Below are 18,110 nucleotides of genomic sequence, written 5' to 3'. Positions count from 1 at the left end.
AAAACTCCATCTTGTCTTAGCTTTGCCAATGGAGAAAAAGGAAAACGGACTTTTAAAAGCATACAAACTAGAGGTGTGTGAGTAATAGCTCTGGGGCTGGGATCACTATGGTACCATCCCTCTTGTAAAGGATGGGTTTTTGTCTAATTCAGGGACAATTGCCAGGTTTTGAATTTAGATGACCACAACAGGGAAGTAGAAAGTGGTTTGAAGAACACACTCAAAAGGGAAGTGGAACAGTAAGTTTTAGACATATTGCATTTAACATACTGCATTTGAAGACCTTGCTCTAATATCTTAGAAGCTGGTCTATTCTCAGGTAAATTTTTTCTTTAAACTATAGCTACTACTTATGTGGACTTAAAAGAAAGAACATTGTGCCAATGCAAACTGATAATCAAACTCAACCTGTTGGGGTAGATACTGGAATATCATACTTTCTTAAAATAGAAAGTATTTATGTTCTACAGTATATATGCGGATCAGTCAAGTATCTTTTGGTCTTACTGCAAAGTTTAAGAATGGTGACATAAATGTTATATTTGGACCCAGCAAAGTATTTTCTCAACTCTGTAGCTTGGGAGATAGAAATGGGTTTAAATTCCACCTCCTCCTACTTACTGACCTTTTTAAACATTAATTTATTTGTAAGGGGTGTTATAATAGTACTTACCTCACACTGATGCTGTGAGAAACTAGTAAGAATGTATATAAAGTACTTGGTGCAGAGCCTGGTCCATAGTTATCACTTGGGTAGCTATTATTAATAAACAATTGTGAGATGACTGTCACACTGTAACAGTGTAAATAACAAGATTATTTCTTGTAATCTCCCATTCTTCATTCTCTACCTCGTGAGATTAGAAAGGGGAGAAAAACCTGAGACCACAGCGAAGTGATGAAGCAACAGATGCAGCAACTGTGGCTGCTGCCCTGGGGCCCACGCACTCTTATTTTGGGCTGCATTGCTCCAGCTCGGTTAAAGTTAAACCTCAATTAACTAGAACTTTTGTTCCAAAGTGGTATCTCATATTCAACTTTCAGATGAAAAAGACAAGTGACAAAAAAATAAAAGGATAATGTATGTTTATTTTTTTTAAATTCCAGGGGATATCCCAATGTTAGCAAACAGTTGTTTATTGTCCCTTCTATGGCTACATCCAGTTACAATCATTGTTCAGTGCAACATACTTGAGGCCTCAGATGCCTCAAATGTTAAGAAACACTAACTTATCTCTGGCATGGTGTACTTTTTAAGGTGAAGTTTTTCCTGTAATGGTTACTACAAAGTGTTTGCTGGTTGACTTTGAGTTAACCAGGACCACGTATTCCACGGGACCATACGTGCCATCGGTATTCCAGTTAACTGAGGTTTGTATCCATAAGGATGTGGTACCAGAGATAGAAAATTTTCCCTTTTTTCCCAGCAATTTCAAGAGACCTCAGCCACCAACACACCTCACTACCTTCTTGAAAATATAAAGTGAAATATTACTTTAGACGAACATTTTTTACATCCTAATTACTTACTTTTAGAAAAAATTCTTAAGTTGATACTTAAAAGAGTTTTGATTTTTAATCATCTTCCACAACTATATGATATACCTTAATTACACTTAAATCTTTTATAACAGAATCACTTTCAAGGTAAAAAGATGAATGTTATTTCATTTACATTAAAAAACTCTGCTCTGTAAGGAAGTATATAAATGTGCTTCTGCCAGATATACTTCGTGTCTCCTCCTAGCACAGCTGTACCAGTGACACTAATGAGGTCACAATATTAAACGTGTTTTACTTACTGGCTAGAAATGTGCAGGTGGAAGAAAGCATACTCTTCAGCAGGAGTGATTCTGTTGGATATCTCAGAGTAGTCGTTAGAAATGTCAGTATTGCATCCGGTTTGTTGCTGTGTGGGACTATCACAATGCTGAAGTGACGTCTGTTTTCCCGTCGTCATCGCCATCATCGCCGCAGTCTGGGGATGAGGGGCAGCACCCCACAGACAGGAACAGCGGTGCAGTTTAGTGATAAAGAATCCAGTCTTAGACTGTACCTTTAGATCCTCTGTTTATATCACATTATTGTGAATTTATACAAACTTCATTTATAATTTTAATAAAAGTGTACTATGTAACACAATACTATACTATTACAAAATATCCTTTTCTGTAAATGCATTGAAAATTTTCGTGGGCATTTTCTTAGGCCTGTTTTTAGCATTATTCCAAATGCTGACTATCAGATATTTAAATCCCCAAATATAAAGTCAGTTTTCTTAATTTTCTGAAATTAGTTATTCGAGTTAATAGGAATTCTGTAAGAATACTGACCAATCTCGTCTCATCCAACCTTCAAAATAGCAAAGCTTATTTGCCCATCTCATCTCTCCTCCAAATGGTTAAAACAAAAAAACAAAAAAACAGCTATATATATAACAAGAATCTTTCAATTCCAAAACTGTTGAAAGACCGTGAGTCAACTGATCTATGAAATTATACAAGATGAAGCTGAAATAGCTGCGCTTTTTAAAAACAATTAAACCCAGTTCTCTTTTCCCCTAAGGTTATAAGAAAATGGAAAATCTGCTTTTAAATCATGCAGAGATTTAAATCAACATTTTTCTATCTCCTCTAAGAAACTAAAATGTTTCTTATCTTACAATTATAAACATTCATAACACTCAAACAATTTTTTTGTGGCCACTTATTTATGCTTTTGACACTACGTTGTATGGTACTATTTAGCCAAGATGTAATATAATGCTCAATTATGTGTAAAATATTATTTCTGGTATTTGTCCATCTTCTATCGAAGTGCCATTATTATTGCCAGGGGAGCTGAAAAACAAAAAGGCAGTCTTGCTGGCAGCAGGCGTCTCATGCACGACTTTCTTCAGTCCTTTTGTGCCATAGTGGGAATCTGGACCCTAAAGAAGAACACAAGTTTCCTTAGTAATTTTCATTCAATAAGCACGCAATTTAATTTGGCACTTTAATTAGATTAACATTCTATTATATTTCATTATAGCTCCTGTATAAAATTTTATGCTAAGTCTTTTAGTGAAAAATGAAATTTTTACTAAAAAAACAATTAATGAGTAAAAATACTGAATGGAGAGCTCAGCTATTAGAGAAAAGTGAAAAGATTTTAAGAAAGTAATTATTTTTTCTTTTGTCAAACATTCAATTTCCTACTCAAACAAAGGGCTACTTCTGAAGAACTCTCTTTCAGAACAGAGCTGTGCAGAGAAGCACTTTCCTTTTTTTTTTTTTCTTTAATTCACTAGTTTGCTTCTAAGCACTTCTTTTCTTAAAGCGGTGGAATATTTTAGTTTTCATCTTCTTTCTGTGCCCCCCCCTTCCCTCACTGTTTCTAAAAGGCTCTACTGTCAGTGACTCTCAGCTTCTAAAACACGCTTTCAAGAGGTAACAACAACCTTCAACATTCAAGAGGAAACCGTCTGGAACAACGTGGGTGACTTACTTTGAGTGTTGCGCATGCCGTGTAGCACACATTGGGCAGGATCTCTATAGGTTCTTTGAACATGACCCTGAATGTGTTAGCTGTGCCATCACAACTAAATCCGGTATCATTTTGTCCCAGGGTTTGTTTTTTTTCATATTCGATGATCTGTAATTTTTAAAAGACAAGTTACATTTAAGTTAAACCAAATGAAACAAAGTTTTATAGAAAAGAATATGAAGCCCTTAGCAACAGCAGACTAGACTACTAAATTTCTGCGTTCTAATCTTTCTCTACTTACCTTTAACCACTAAAGGAGGCTTTCAAAATGCTGTTTATCATTCAACACAGTAAGAACCAGGAGGATGTCAGATAACTGGGCCTTGACTGTAGGAGAGTGGAGCTTCCATAAAAGACACAGCTTGGTGTGTGGATTTTTAGAATGTGTTGATTTTAGATACCCGAGGAAAACAAGCCTTTAACTCCTCGCCAGCCTAACTTGTTGCTAGGAAATTCCCTTAGCATTTCCTGTGTTTAAATGTTATTTACTAAAATTAAAATGACCTTAAATGCAGTACCTGATTTGTGGATATTCAGTGTAAAAATTCTGTCTATTTTAGTCCCATAATCTGTGCCAAGCCCTATGCTAGGCACTGAGGGACATCCTCAAGGAGCTTCTAGTCATTAGGGAAGACATGTTTATAGTGACAATTCAGTCCAGTACCTGCAGTAAGAAAGCTGTGCATAGACAGACAAAGTGGTCAACAGAGGAAAAACTCAGTCTGTCGAGTTGGTTAAGTGAAGCTTCCCAGAGAAGAGTTTTAAAAGCTCAAGTCGAAGCTTACCAGGTTACAAGAGAAAGGTCTTCTATGTGTGGGAAAGCACAGCAGAGGCAGACACTCACAGACCTGCCTTTTTGCTACATTAGATGAAAACTACTAGTGCAACAGGCAAAAGCCATCTACACTGGGCAAGGCCCGGACAGTGGACACTGTGCAGGAGTGACCAGGCTTCTGGGGTGCTGTGCTATCCTGTTCCTTGATCAGGCACTGACTAGACAGGAATGCTCAGTTTGTGTACATATGTGCCACTTATAAATATGCACACTTTTCTGTGTGTACATCACAGTTCAATAAAAAATTAAAACAAAATGACATGACATGATGTGCCCTGGAATAAAGCAGTAAGACACAGGGTTTAGTTGTGACCAGGCAATCTAGACCAAACCACTTCATTTTTCTGAACTTCAGTTTTATCTTTTAATTTGGGGAAAAAACTTGTTTTACCTTCTTCCTAAGATTATTACGAGAATCAAATTATAAAACAGCAACAAAAATAGCAATGACTATGTGCCAAACACTTTACATGCATCACCTCAAGCAGTCCTTACAAAACTGTCAAGTAGGTATCACTACTGTCATAGCAGATGAGGAAACTGAGGCTTAGGGAGGTTACATAATTCAGTCATACCTTATAGGTGATAGAGCTGAAATTCAAACCCAGGCAGGTCTACCTGACTTTAAAGTTAATTTGCTTAATCATTTTTAAAAATCTTCTATAAAATACAGGTGAAAATCCCTAGAAAATGCCAAAGCATTAGCAACTATAATGTGGTATCATTATTAGCATATAGACATATATTCAAAACCTGCTTTTGGCCATTGTCAATAATCCACTTACAGATTTGCTATTTTCAATATTGATGTCCCATGGGGATATTAGAGAAGTTGAGATGTTATATTAGGGTCCTTAAATGACATAACTGTTAAAGTCCTAGAGTTTGCCACCTTTCCTTAACGGTCCACGGAGCTAGTGGTAGTGGATGTGGGTTGACTACTGTTCTCAAAATCTTCCAGGCCAGTATGTCCTCCTTGCTACTATATAACACAAGACTTTGGCACTTTCATTTAATACTGTGAATCACGCCCAAGCTGTGTTTTAAGTATGTGGCTCTCCATTTTAGGTAAAGTGAAGTGGCTCTCCCCAAACAAGCAATGAAGACGACTAATGTTCACACCAAAATGCCATTTCCATCAAGCCTACACTTGCTACTTAAACAATATAAACTTTTCTTTCTATACTCCGTATCTCTGGGGTAAGGACCCAGGATGGGCATTATGAAAAAAGCCCTCTAGGTACTTCCAATAAATACTCCTGTTTACAACTTACTGATTTAGAGGAATTGAAATTGTAAGTGTACAAGAAAAGGGTTGAGTCAGGGACCATATCTGTTGGTAGATACCTGGTATTGAGAGAAGTTTCCCACAGGAATGGGCCTTGAATGCAGAGTTAAAGCAAAGGTTGTAAACTGGTAACTATCAGGATTTAGCTTCAAATCGGCTTTGTATGGCCCTCATGGTGTTGGTATTTCTGAAGATTTTGAATTATCAGTCAACAGTTAAAAATAGACCATGGGGAGACTTCATATAAAAATCCAATTTCTGGCTTCTTATAAATATCAGAAGCTCTGGCATCCTTGGGCCCTTATTATCACATTGCAGCTACTAGAAGGAGCTCCACAACTCCCTCCTGTCCCTAGTGTCTCCTACACCAGGCCTGGTTTCTCCATTTAAAATTACCTGTCCAGTCCCTGGTAGGCATTTGAGTTTGTCACCTCTGACACAAAGGAATAGATGGTTAGAAGCAGTGGATCTGGAGCAGGCATGAGACTAGCTACTGGGGGAAGAAACTAAAAAGAACTTGTTTCTATTTAAATATTTTACTCACAGTATTTATACTTTAGCATTTTCACTTACCTATAACCTGATGCCCTCCCTCAGTTTGCACACTGGAGTCTGGTGTCCTATGGAACACGTGGCTACGAAGAGGGGAGCTCCACAATCAAAGAGGCTGGCAGTGGGGCCTTCACCCCTCACCCGGCCCGCGGACTACCCAGCCTGCTTGAGTGGGTTCGTGAGTTCTAGTGAAGAGGATCTTAACAATACTTTATAAAGTGTAAGGGGAGTGATTATGAAAATCTTTTATACCCTTCAGAGGTCTGCTGGGGGTTACCTGCACTTGAAAAACATGGAAACAAAATATTCTAACCTGTTTAAAAATCTTTTGAATAAATAATTTCAGTGGATTTAAAATTTATTTATTAAAAATATTAAAAATTTAACTTTCTCATGTGTTTATAAGAAGAATAAATTGACATGAGTGATGTAAATTTATTAGCTGAATTTCACTATAAACCTTAGTGGACAGGATTAGAAAACGAGCATAAAGATTTCATTAGCATAGCGAATAATGCTATTGTTCCTCTTGGAACATGGTATCATCTGTGTGAAGTAGTGGGGTATCTTTTTTGGCTATCATCGAACTAGATGTTTGAACTGTTGTATCACAAAATATAAAACCAATATTTTGAAAACTAACAATGCATTTTGATCACAAAGTTCACCAAAGTTTTTATTATTAGAAATAACATATTAATAACATTTCGGAGAAGGTAGTTTTTTCTGTTGGTGAAAAGTTTGAAACATTGTTTACTGCTTTTTCTCCTATTTTTTGTTTTAATTTATGCACAAAATATATGTACAGTATTGCATACAGTTTGTAAATAAAAATAAAATATGGATGTTTTCAAAAATAATTTTATTAATTGTGGTATACAATCAAAAGTTCAGAGAACACTGTTTTATTAATAAGGAAGGGAAGGAAAGAGGTATTTAACTTTCTTCCGGATTAGGTACTGGTCCCCTATCTGCAAGAATTGAGGTGGAGCAGACCTAAAGAATGAGGCTCAGACGCTTGGAAGTCCCAGGGTGTTCACAGTAGTTACGAGAAACGAGAGTTTCAAGGCCCTAGAGTTGAAAATCCCATGGAAAAAGCAGGAGGGTGTTCTAAGCTAGTCAGCGCACAGCAGGAATACTGATATGAGGGATTCCTGAGATAAAGCAGAGCTCCTTGTATGCTGATGCTGCTTTTGTGAAGGATCCCAATTTTCTGAAACTAGATTTTTTTAGATCAACTAAAAACCAGAACTCTAGGCTTACAATGCTACTAATGGACCTTCTAATTCCTTTGATAATTATATTGAAACTTGGATTTCTGTCAAAATATCTTACTGTAAAATTACATGTGTGTTGTATTTCAAGATGATATACAATGGGGGAAGGGAAAGTGTACCTGTATATTCACTTGATAATCCGTGGGGCCATGAATAGATCCATATAAGCCAAATCCGACTATAGAGATTCTTCTATTAACTGTGAACCTGAGGAAAAAAAGCCAAAAATTTAATAAGTAATTCTGTAAATCTTCATATTCTGAAGGTTTATAATTTTGTTACGTGTTACCTGGAACATCCAGTTTTGCTTATAAAAAGGAAAACTATCAGAAATTAGATATCCTTGGAAATGTCATCTGTTTGCTTACAAAAAAAGCTTTCTTTCTAGAATAAATATGAACTCAAAAGGAACTTAAGCAGAATCTGTTTTCTGTGCTACAAAAGGAATCTATTTAACCTAAATACCCACTTTTGTTGCAATGATGACTTTAGTGCTATACCAATGCAAACAGACACGTCATCCGTTAGGACTGAAGCCCAGCATCCCAAACCATGACAATTCATCGGTTCAGTGAATACGTGCTGAGGGCCTATCACATTTACATACTGGGCCTGGTGCTGGGGAAATAAGGTCAAGACACTGTTTCTCCCCCGCTGGGCTTACAGCCAAATGAAGGACACCGATCATAAACAAGTGCAAAAAGGAATAAATAAATAATTATGAATTGTGATAAGAGCTGTGAAGGAGGCGGGCTGCTGTAATAGAACACTGGTGATGGAGGGCTGGGACAGGACACAGTTTACACAGGCAGACTCAAATGAGGATTCCGTAACAATTAGCTAGTCCAGTTTGGTCATAATAATTAAGAAATATTGACCCATCTTACTCCATTTTATAAATGCATAAAAACTGACATTAAATACAGATGAAAGTGGAAGTCTGTACAATCAGAGATAATCTGTAATGTAAAATAGAGTAATTCTCAACACTTTCAGCAACAACGTCAACTATCATTAATTCGGCTAGCACACCACCACCACTTAGTGAGTACTGCCTAACAAGCCAGGCACTGAGCTTCAGTTCTTTACATGAATTATTTCCTTTAATTGTCATAATGGCCCTATAAACTAGGTAACAGTACTATTTTTATTATCCTAAGTTTTTGTAGTTAAAAAAACTGAGGTTTAGAGAAATTAATTTGTCCAGGTCAAAAAGCGTGGCAGAGCTAGGACATAACTCCAAGTCTGCTCGGATCAAAAGCCATGCTCTTAACTACCATGCTAAATAACTAGTACAGGAAGAGACCACCTTAAACATTCACAAATATATTATTTGTAATCATTTTTACTATAAAAAAGCACTATATTATCTGTTTAAAAAAATCAGATAATACAGCTAAACAAACAAGAGGGAAGTTTTTTTTTGTTTTTTGTTTTTTTTTTTTGGGACAGAGTCTCGCTTTGTTGCCTAGGCTAGAGTGAGTGCCGTGGCGTCAGCCTAGCTCACAGCAACCTCAGACTCCTCGGCTTAAGCGATCCTACTGCTTCAGCCTCCCCAGTAGCTGGGACTACAGGCATGCGCCACTATGCCCGGCTAATTTTTTCTATATAGATTTTTAGTTGGCCATATAATTTCTTTCTATTTTTAGTAGAGACGGGGTCTCGCTCTTCCTCAGGCTGGTCTCAAACTTCTGACCTCCAGCGATCCACCCGCCTCGGCCTCCCAGAGTGCTAGGATTACAGGCGTGAGCCACCGCACCCGGCCAAGAGGAAAGTTTTAAAGCACCCATAAATCCAGAAATAAATCCTTGTTAACTCTTTGCATTTCTTTTTCAGTTTTTTATGAACATATATATATTATTTTTAAAAATCATTTGATGATATGTATTTTTGTAACCTCTTTTTCATGTAAAATGGTAAAAAAAATTACTACCGATTCACTATATTTAACTAATCCCTTATTGGATAATCTAGGTTATTTGCAACTTTTAATATTATATATTAATTCCACAATGAACAATCTTATAGCTATATCATTTTACAAAGCCTTAATTATTTTTCTCAGGATAAATTCCTAGAAGTAGAATTGCTGTAGAAAATGAAAGGCCCATTCTTAAGGGTTTAGATAAACACTGTCAAATTGCTTTTGGAATGGTAACACTTCACACCCCATGAGGTAGAAGGATCATTTTCTCACTCTCTTCCCAACCATCAGTATTTTAATTTTTTTTTGCCTTTGAGAAACTGATTCCATTTATATTTCTCTGATTATTAATGACGTAAAACATTCGCTCATATGCTTACTGCCACTGGATTTCCTCTTTAATTAAATACCCAGTCCTTCTTTTTTCATTTTTCTCTACTGATGAGTCTGTCTTTTTAATGTAGATTTGAAAGAGCACGTTAAATACAGACTATAGCTATTTATGCTTTGATGGTAATATCCATTATAAAAAGTATCCAATTTGTCACTTATCTTTTAACTTTATGGTAATTCTGTACTTAAAATTTTTGAATTATCTGTAGTCAAAATTATGATCTATGCCAAGTTTAGAGAGGCCTACCTTATCCTCATAGTAAATAAACACGCACTTGGTTCCAGCATTTTCATGGTCTTATTTTTTTATTTAATGTTAAAATTTTAATTTATATCAATATTGGTACATGGGATCAGTAAGGATCTAACTTTATTTTCCCCTCACTTCTATCGTGTTCTAAATGTTCATTTATCCTAGGCTGTTTCTGACCTCTAGTCTGTTCCACACTCCCTGCGGCTTTACACTACCTTTTATGTTTGATCTGTACCACTCTTTTAAAAAGAGAAACATTTACTCTTCCAGATTAACTTTAAAATACTTTTGCCAAGCCACTCCCTCCACCAAAAATGTTACTTCTGAAAAGAATTGCCTAACATATATAGGCTAATTTGGAAGATATTGTCCTTAGTAAGTCTGATTCTAGTTAAAGTTCTCCAGTTCTTCATAAAGGTAATGTACTCTACTATACATTTCTTATTGAGTTTAATCCTACTACTTTATGTTCTTACTATTGTGAATGGGAGTATTATTAAAGTAATATCATAATATTCTAAATATTATAATATTTACTCAAATTAGAACTGAATTGTTTTTACATTTAGAAATTTTTTAATGTGGTAAAATGTATGTAAAATGTACCATTTAACCATTTTTCAGTGTATAGCTCAATGGCATTAAGTACTTTCATATCACTGTGCAACTGTCACCACTATTCATCTCTGTAACTGAATTTTGATGACATAAAGGAAAACCAGTGGTTTTCAAATATACATGTTCTAAGTGGTCACTATTATAACAGTTTTTTAGCCGACACTGAGGTTACTTAGGTGGGCCAGTTGTTCTCAAAAAGAGCTCTCCCCTCAATGAGACATGCTCTGTTTTCACAAAGGTTTAAGGGCAGTATTAGCAAGAAGCCAGGGCTGCTAGATTTACTGTAATGCACAGAACAGTCTCCCACAACAAAGAATCTCAGTCAACTTTTAAGTGTCTTGCCAGAATTCATATTTACATATTTTACTACAAGCCTTGAACCCAATTCCATTTTATTTATAAACCAAAGACTTTTTAGTGCAATTTTAATATTCACTGACTTTGTACAAGAGGCAAATACCATATAAACAGAAGAAATATACAGTCAATTCTCATTTTTTTTGGTTAGTTATATTCTATAATACAGAATTACCAAATACTAAACCACTGTTCCCAGGGCCAATATATAAAAGTATACACACACACACACACACACACACACATCTCACATAGACTACAATCTTAAAACAACTCATCCTTGTAGATTCTACTTTCTTTATTTTACAAAAGAGAAAACAGAGTTCAGAAGTGTTAAGTGATCTGCCTAAGGCCACCCCACTGACAGGTGCCAGAGCTGGGACTCAAATCCTATCCAACCCACCCAGGAGCTAGAGTTTCCTGCACTACACTGCACTGCCCCTCACCATGTCCACCTCTGTGGGAGAGCTGAAACTTGTTCACCTGCAGCTGGGAATGAGCTGGCCTGGCAACTTAAGTCTTTTGCTGAAAATGACTAAGAAAGCAGTATTGATTTTGGGGTTACAAATAAATTTCAGCAAGTTCACAAATACAGAAACGATGAATAGGATCAAGAATACTGTTTTATCTGGAATCTTTAAAAAAAATTCCGTAAGTGGCAGCAATACCACTCAAGTAAGACATTAAAATAATTTGCCTGTATCCTACAAGTGAAACTGTCTCATCCTGTTGATGAATATATGCACTGTATCTGACTACTTCAGTTTGTCTTCTGGTGTTGTCCTGCCCAGTCTACATTTTTTGTTTTTTAGAGATAGGGTCTTGTTCTGTTACCCAGACTGGAGTGCAGTGGCATGATCATAGCTCACTGCAACCTCAATTTCTGGGCTCAAGCATTCTCCTGCCTCAACTTCCCAGGTAGCTGGGACTATAGGTACACACCACCATCCCAGCCTAATTTTTTATAGAGATGGGGTCTTGCTATGTTGCCCAGGCTGGCCTCAAGCAATCCCACCTTGGCCTCCCAAAGTGCTGGCATTACAGGTGTGAGCCACAACACCTGGACCAAAGTCTACATATTGAACCACATATTTTATCTTACTATCAGTTACACTTATTTCTCCTTTACATTACAACTAGACCATTAAGAAAATATGTGCGAAGCATATTACCTACCCATTTCATTTCAGGTTAGTAAAGTGGGAATTACAAAATATTTATTATAACAAAAGGAGACCTAGGTATGATGGAGTTGTGAACTATTAATGTACATAACGCCATCAGCAAATAATGAAAAAGCCTCTTCCTTCCCCATACTCAAGCCTCTAATTTCTTCATCCTTTATGACTACATCCATCAAAATTATAACAACACTGCTGAGAATAGCAAGGATAGTAGGCATCACTATATTGAGGTTTCAATAGTCTACCATGTTAAAGAAGTATTCTTCCAGACCTAATCTATGAATAGTTATATCTAGAATGAAGGTGAAATTTTATCAAAAGCCTTTCTGATATCTACTGAAATCAAATTGGTTTTTTCCTTTGATCTGGACTGTATATTAATACATTTCCTAACATTAAGTCATTCTTTCAATCTCCAAGTGAACTCCATTTGCTCATATAGTAGTATTCTAAGGTACTGCTAAACTCCTTATGCTAATATTTTACATAGGATTTTTTCTTCTATATATTAAATGAGGTTGATCTAGAGTATTTTTTGTCTTGTCAGATTCCTATATAAGGGTTATGCTACCTTTGATAGTTAACCAAGAAGTATTTTCTTCTTTTAATGCTCAAGGAAACTCTGTTCCTTGAAGGTTTTATAAAACTCACCTGTAAAAACCACCTTGTGAAGGGACAGTTCTTTGATAACTTTTAATTCCTTCCATGGTAATTGGTCTATTCAGGCTTTCTTCTTCAGGCAATTGTGATAATTTATATTTGCCTATAAAATGATCCATTCCATCAAGATGTTCAATTTATTAGTACAGAGTAAACCCAAAATTAAAATAAAAATCTCAGCATATGATATTCCCATTTTTATTTCTAAATGTGAATATGTTTACTTTATTACTTTTGCCAGAGGTTTATTTATTTTATTGGTCTTTTTAAGGAACCAGATTGTGGATTTATCAATTCTACTATTTTTAATTCACGAATTTCTACATTTACCTATTTCTCTTTTCTTATGGTTCTTTTGCTATTTACTTTCTAGCTACTTGGGTTGAATGCCTAAATCATTTATTTCTATTTATTAAAGTGGTTAATTATTACTTTTTCTTTGTGTGCAGCTTTTGCCTCATCCTGTAAGTTTTTACATATACTATTCTTATTGTGAATGATTATTAAATACTCTACAAATGCATTTTTAATTTTCATTTGAAGCTAAGATTTATAATAGTCCTTTACCCAACCAGAGTTCTAATTTTAACAAACTTGTTCTTAATTTCTAGTTTTATACTAAGGTGCTATTAAATAAGACACATTTTATGAAAACTAGTAATGGTTCTATTTTGAGAGTTAATGTAAAGAAATATAGTAAAGCGAAGATAACTTCCTCGATAGGATTTTGTGTATTTTTTAAGATTCTTGATTTTCGTCCCCATGCAAAGCTTTTATAAATGTATAGTGAGATATTTTCTATGCAACATCCATGCAAAGAAAAAACTCACACTAAACATAGGGAAGTTAAATTTATTTAAACTGTAGCCCTAAGCCTATAAAAATAGTGTCTGATCAACTACAGTCTGGAACTCAGCTCTCCAATAGTGATCCAAGCACAATTCACATAACAGAAGACCTAATCCAAACCTTTCTTACTTTAATTTTTTCCTAAGAAATCACATTCACTCATAATTCAGTGAGAAGACCAGGAGCCTCAGTGACTTCTTGACTCTTGTATTAACTTAAATATGCATTAAACAAAATATAAAATGTTGGTTAATTAATTATCTCCCACAATATGAGCATAAAGGCCAAAAGCTAACTGCTCCCCCCATTCCATTTTCACGTCCAAAATATGACAGATACCTTATTCGATCACTCGTTCCACTGTAACCCCAGCGGCTCTCTACTTGCTGGAATCTATTGATGCAACATTCTTTTCCTCTGAGGCAGCACCTTGGTCGGTCAATGTATTCAACTCGGGGTTTAGGATTGACAGTAAAATGAAGAAAGAGATTTACTACTTCACGATCTGACAAAATTCCAGATTGAGCAGGACCTGTAGAAATAAAAATATAAACCCCAATAAAAGCAATTCAATTTCAATTCTTGACTTTGTTATGCTCTACTTTTATATGAATTCATATCTATAAGATGTAAAGAACAAGAGAAAAAAATCTTAGCATGTATAATTCCAGCTTATATTTAAATTTAAAGTTTTGATAAATCTATTTGAGTTTAACCTAAGAATATAAGTGTTAAAATCATTAGTAGGTCAAAGCTTAGATGATACTCTAACAAAAAGATCTCTGGAATTTTCTATCCACTCACCCCCTTAGCACCACAGACTTTGGTTAACCAGAAAAAGGAGAGTCATTCCCTCTGGTGGGGAAACGCCTATGATGACAACCAGAGCTACTGTTACCTCTTCTCCACCCCCACCTCATACCTGTCTGAGGCAATATCCGAACAACGGAGTATATTTAGAGGCGGAAACATACAAGGGACAGTGCTTTATTTCTGGGGTTTGCAGGAAGTTAGCAGAGGGCAGGAGCTAAGACTGGAAGTGCTATGGAAGCAGCATATCACATATGCTTACAGTTTTCCTGTTCACTATTTCTGAGAAAAGAAAAAGTCTACGTGCCTTAAGCTTATCCAACAATAAATGTAGTTCCTCATAAAAGATGCCAGGAGATCCTTCTAAGGCCAGTAAAAGCAATCTAATTAAGAGACCACAGAACATTAGAAATTTGGTTTAGGAAGCTATAATTCAGATTTTAATGTAAATCTCCCTGATTTTAAAACACTAGATTAAAATTTTACAATATCACAACATTCAAAATATGTCAGCCTGCTAGACCTAACCCAAGGTTCATCATTTACAGCCTCTGGATAAAGAAAGTTTGTAAAGAAGGAAAAGTACAATTACAACTTAAAATCTGCATTTTGGCAAAAAAAGAACAGAACTGAAACTATGTAATACCAAAAGACAGATAGGGACAAAAATTCATGTAACCTCTTCAGAATGAGGAGGACTAAGAAAAGGATTAAAATGTTTAAGGTGATTAAAATGGATAAAAAGCAGAGAACAACATATAGGTAACTAGTGATCCTGAAGAACTGACAGTAAGAAATAGGATAATGTAATAATTCAAGCCTATGTATAATAACAGAAAATTTCCTTAGTTGAAAAAAAGTCTTCAGATAATGAAGAACATTTTCAGATATGTACCTATGACCACCTAAAAAAGCAAAACAAGAACTCAGGAATATTTGTCAGATAAAAAGAAAGATACACTTAGGCAAATCATCATCAAATGGCTAAAAAAACCAAAGATAACGTGAAATCTTAAAAGCATCAGCAAAAAAGCAGTAAGTAGACTTTTCAACAGAAATAATGGAAGCTAAAAGGAATAGAATTACATTCACATGATGGATGAAAATAACTGCTAACCTGGAGTTCTCGACCCAGAAAAATATTTTTCAAAAATTAAGGCAAGCCAGATGCCATGGAACTCGCCTGTGGTCCCAGCTACTCAGGAAACTCCGGTGGGAGGATCGCTTGAGCCCAGGAGTGCGAGGCTGTGGTGCACCTTGACTGTGCCTGGGAATGGCCACTGCACTCCCACCTGGGCAAAATGAGGGCCGATTAAGATGTTTTACACAAAAGGAAAAAAAAAGTTGAGAATCTGGTTAGTATCATATCTGTTCTAAAAGAAATACGAACGGGAATTCTTCAGGCTGACAGAAATGATTTCAGATAAAAGCACAGTAATACAGAAAAAATGAAGAGGCCCGCACCAGAAAGGGCAAATATACAGAAAAATCTAAATGATTACTAACTTTTAAAACAGCAATAATAATGTTTGCGGTCTTTAAAGCATGTGAAGAATTAAAATACATGAAATAGTGGCACCAAAGGCTGAAGAAGGTTAAATGTAGTTTAAAGTGTCAATACGGTTGTTGATTTTCTTTTTTTTTAATAGCGAAAGGATCTTGTTCTGTGATCCAGCCTGGACAGACTGGAGTGCAGTGGCCCAATCAATCATAGCTCACCATAACCTCAAACTCCTGGTCTCAGGTGACCCTCCCACCTCAGCCTCCCAAAGTGCTAGGACTGACCATGAGCCACTGCGCCTGAAATTTTAATTTTTAAGATTTAATTTAAAAATCCAACAAGGATGTATGTACTCTTGTAGTATCAAAGGTAATCCACTAAAAGAATAAAAGAATGCTTAACAAGCAAATAGAGGGGGAAAATAGAATAAAAAAACTTTATTTCTACAAAAGGCAAGAAAGAAAAAAAAGGATGAGACAAATAGCAAACAAATAGCAAAATGGTAAATGTAAGTCCAAATATACTAGTAATTATGTTAAATGTAAGAAAACCAAATATTCAAAATAAAAGGCAAACTGTACTAGACTCAATTTTTTTAAATGCAGCTTACAAAAGACATACCAGAAATACACAGACAATAAAAGGCTGAAAGTAAAAGGATGGGAAAACATATAGAATACAAAAAACTAACTAAAAAATGCTATTGAAACCATATCAAAATCAGATAAAGACTTTAAAACAATAAGCATTATTAGATTTAAAGTGAGATAAATCATAAAGTAAATTCAATAAGAAACATAACAATCCTAAATTTGAACGCACCTAATGATACAGTCTCAAAGTACATAAAGAAAAAAACTGATGGAACCAAAAGGAGACATATTCTTAATATAAACCAGAGATTTTAAACTACTTTCTTTTTTTTTTGAGACAGGGTCTCACCCTGTCATCCAGGCTATACTGCAATAGTAGTAGGATCATAGCGCACTGCAACCTCAAACTCCTGGGCTCAGGCGATCCTCCTGCCTCAGCCTCCCGAGTAGCTGGGACTACAGGTGCGTACCACAATGCCCTGGCTAAATTTTTTTTTTTTTTTTTTTTTTTTAGAGATGGGGTCTTGCTATGTTGCTCAGGCTGGTCTTGAACTCCTGGCCTCAAGCAATCCTGCTGCCTCGGCCTCCCAAAGTGCTGGGATTACAGGCGTGAGCCACGACAGGGCCCAGCCATCCTACTTCTTTCAGTAACTGATGCAACAGACACATAAAAAATTGATATATAGAAAATTTCAACATCATTAGTATATTTCTTTCACAGATAAATACTTATTCAATTTTTTGAACAGATACAGAACAATTCAAGGCGACAGAGTGAGATCCTGTCTCAAAGAAAAAAAAAGAATATAGGTTGAAAATCTGAAACTCAGAATACATTCTTCCCAAGTGTACATGGATACTTATTAAAACTGACCACATGCTGGGCCATAAAGCAAATGGTTGAAATGATAAAGAATATGTTCTCCGAGTATACAGGCATTAAGCCAGAAATCACTAAGAGCAAGATAAAGAAAAAACTAAAGCAGGGCATGGTGGCTCCTGCCTGTAATCCTAACACTTCAGGAGGCCATGGCATGAGGACTGCTTGAGATCAAGAGCTCGAGACCAGCCTGAGCAAGAGAGAGACCTCGTCTCTACAAAACAGAAAAATTAGCTTGGTTTGTGGCATGCGCCTATAGTCGCAGCTACGTGGGAGCCTGAGACAGGGGATTGCTTGAACACTGGAGTTGGAGGTTGCAGTGAGCTATGATGACGTCACTGCATCACAGCTGGGGTGACAGAGTGCGATCCTGTCTCAAGGAAAAAAAAAAAAAGAAAGGTTGAAGATCTGAAGATCATTGTTCTGAGTATTTCTGAGTATTTATCTCAAAAAGTTACAATGACTAATAAATAACCCCAGCAAATTAAAATCAAAGGAAAAGAAGGAAATGATAAAGAAAAAAGCAGAAATTAATGAAGTACAAAACATACAAGGAGAAAAATCAATAAACCCAGAAGTTGATTCTTAATAAAATTAATGATAGAAATTCT

The 18,110-nt window shown here is 35.8% G+C and overlaps 1 protein-coding gene across 1 annotated transcript in view; it reads right to left on the bottom strand.

The window, feature by feature from the left end:
- Window positions 1-1,069: 1,069 nt before the first annotated feature.
- Window positions 1,070-18,110, bottom strand: part of BTBD1 (BTB domain containing 1) — a 40,532-nt gene continuing 23,491 nt past the window's right edge. Inside the window, exons 5-8 of the mRNA XM_045561585.1 lie at window positions 14,055-14,247; window positions 7,597-7,684; window positions 3,487-3,633; window positions 1,070-2,929 (exon numbers count right to left, since the gene is read on the bottom strand). Coding sequence (XP_045417541.1) covers window positions 2,771-2,929; window positions 3,487-3,633; window positions 7,597-7,684; window positions 14,055-14,247 — 587 coding nt within the window. The 3' untranslated portion in view covers window positions 1,070-2,770. The remainder of the gene's footprint in view (window positions 2,930-3,486; window positions 3,634-7,596; window positions 7,685-14,054; window positions 14,248-18,110) is intronic.

The sequence above is a fragment of the Lemur catta genome, chromosome 9 (assembly GCF_020740605.2).
Source record: "Lemur catta isolate mLemCat1 chromosome 9, mLemCat1.pri, whole genome shotgun sequence".
Taxonomy (NCBI): Eukaryota; Metazoa; Chordata; class Mammalia; order Primates; family Lemuridae; genus Lemur; species Lemur catta.
This window is presented reverse-complemented; position numbering and strand designations above follow the sequence as displayed.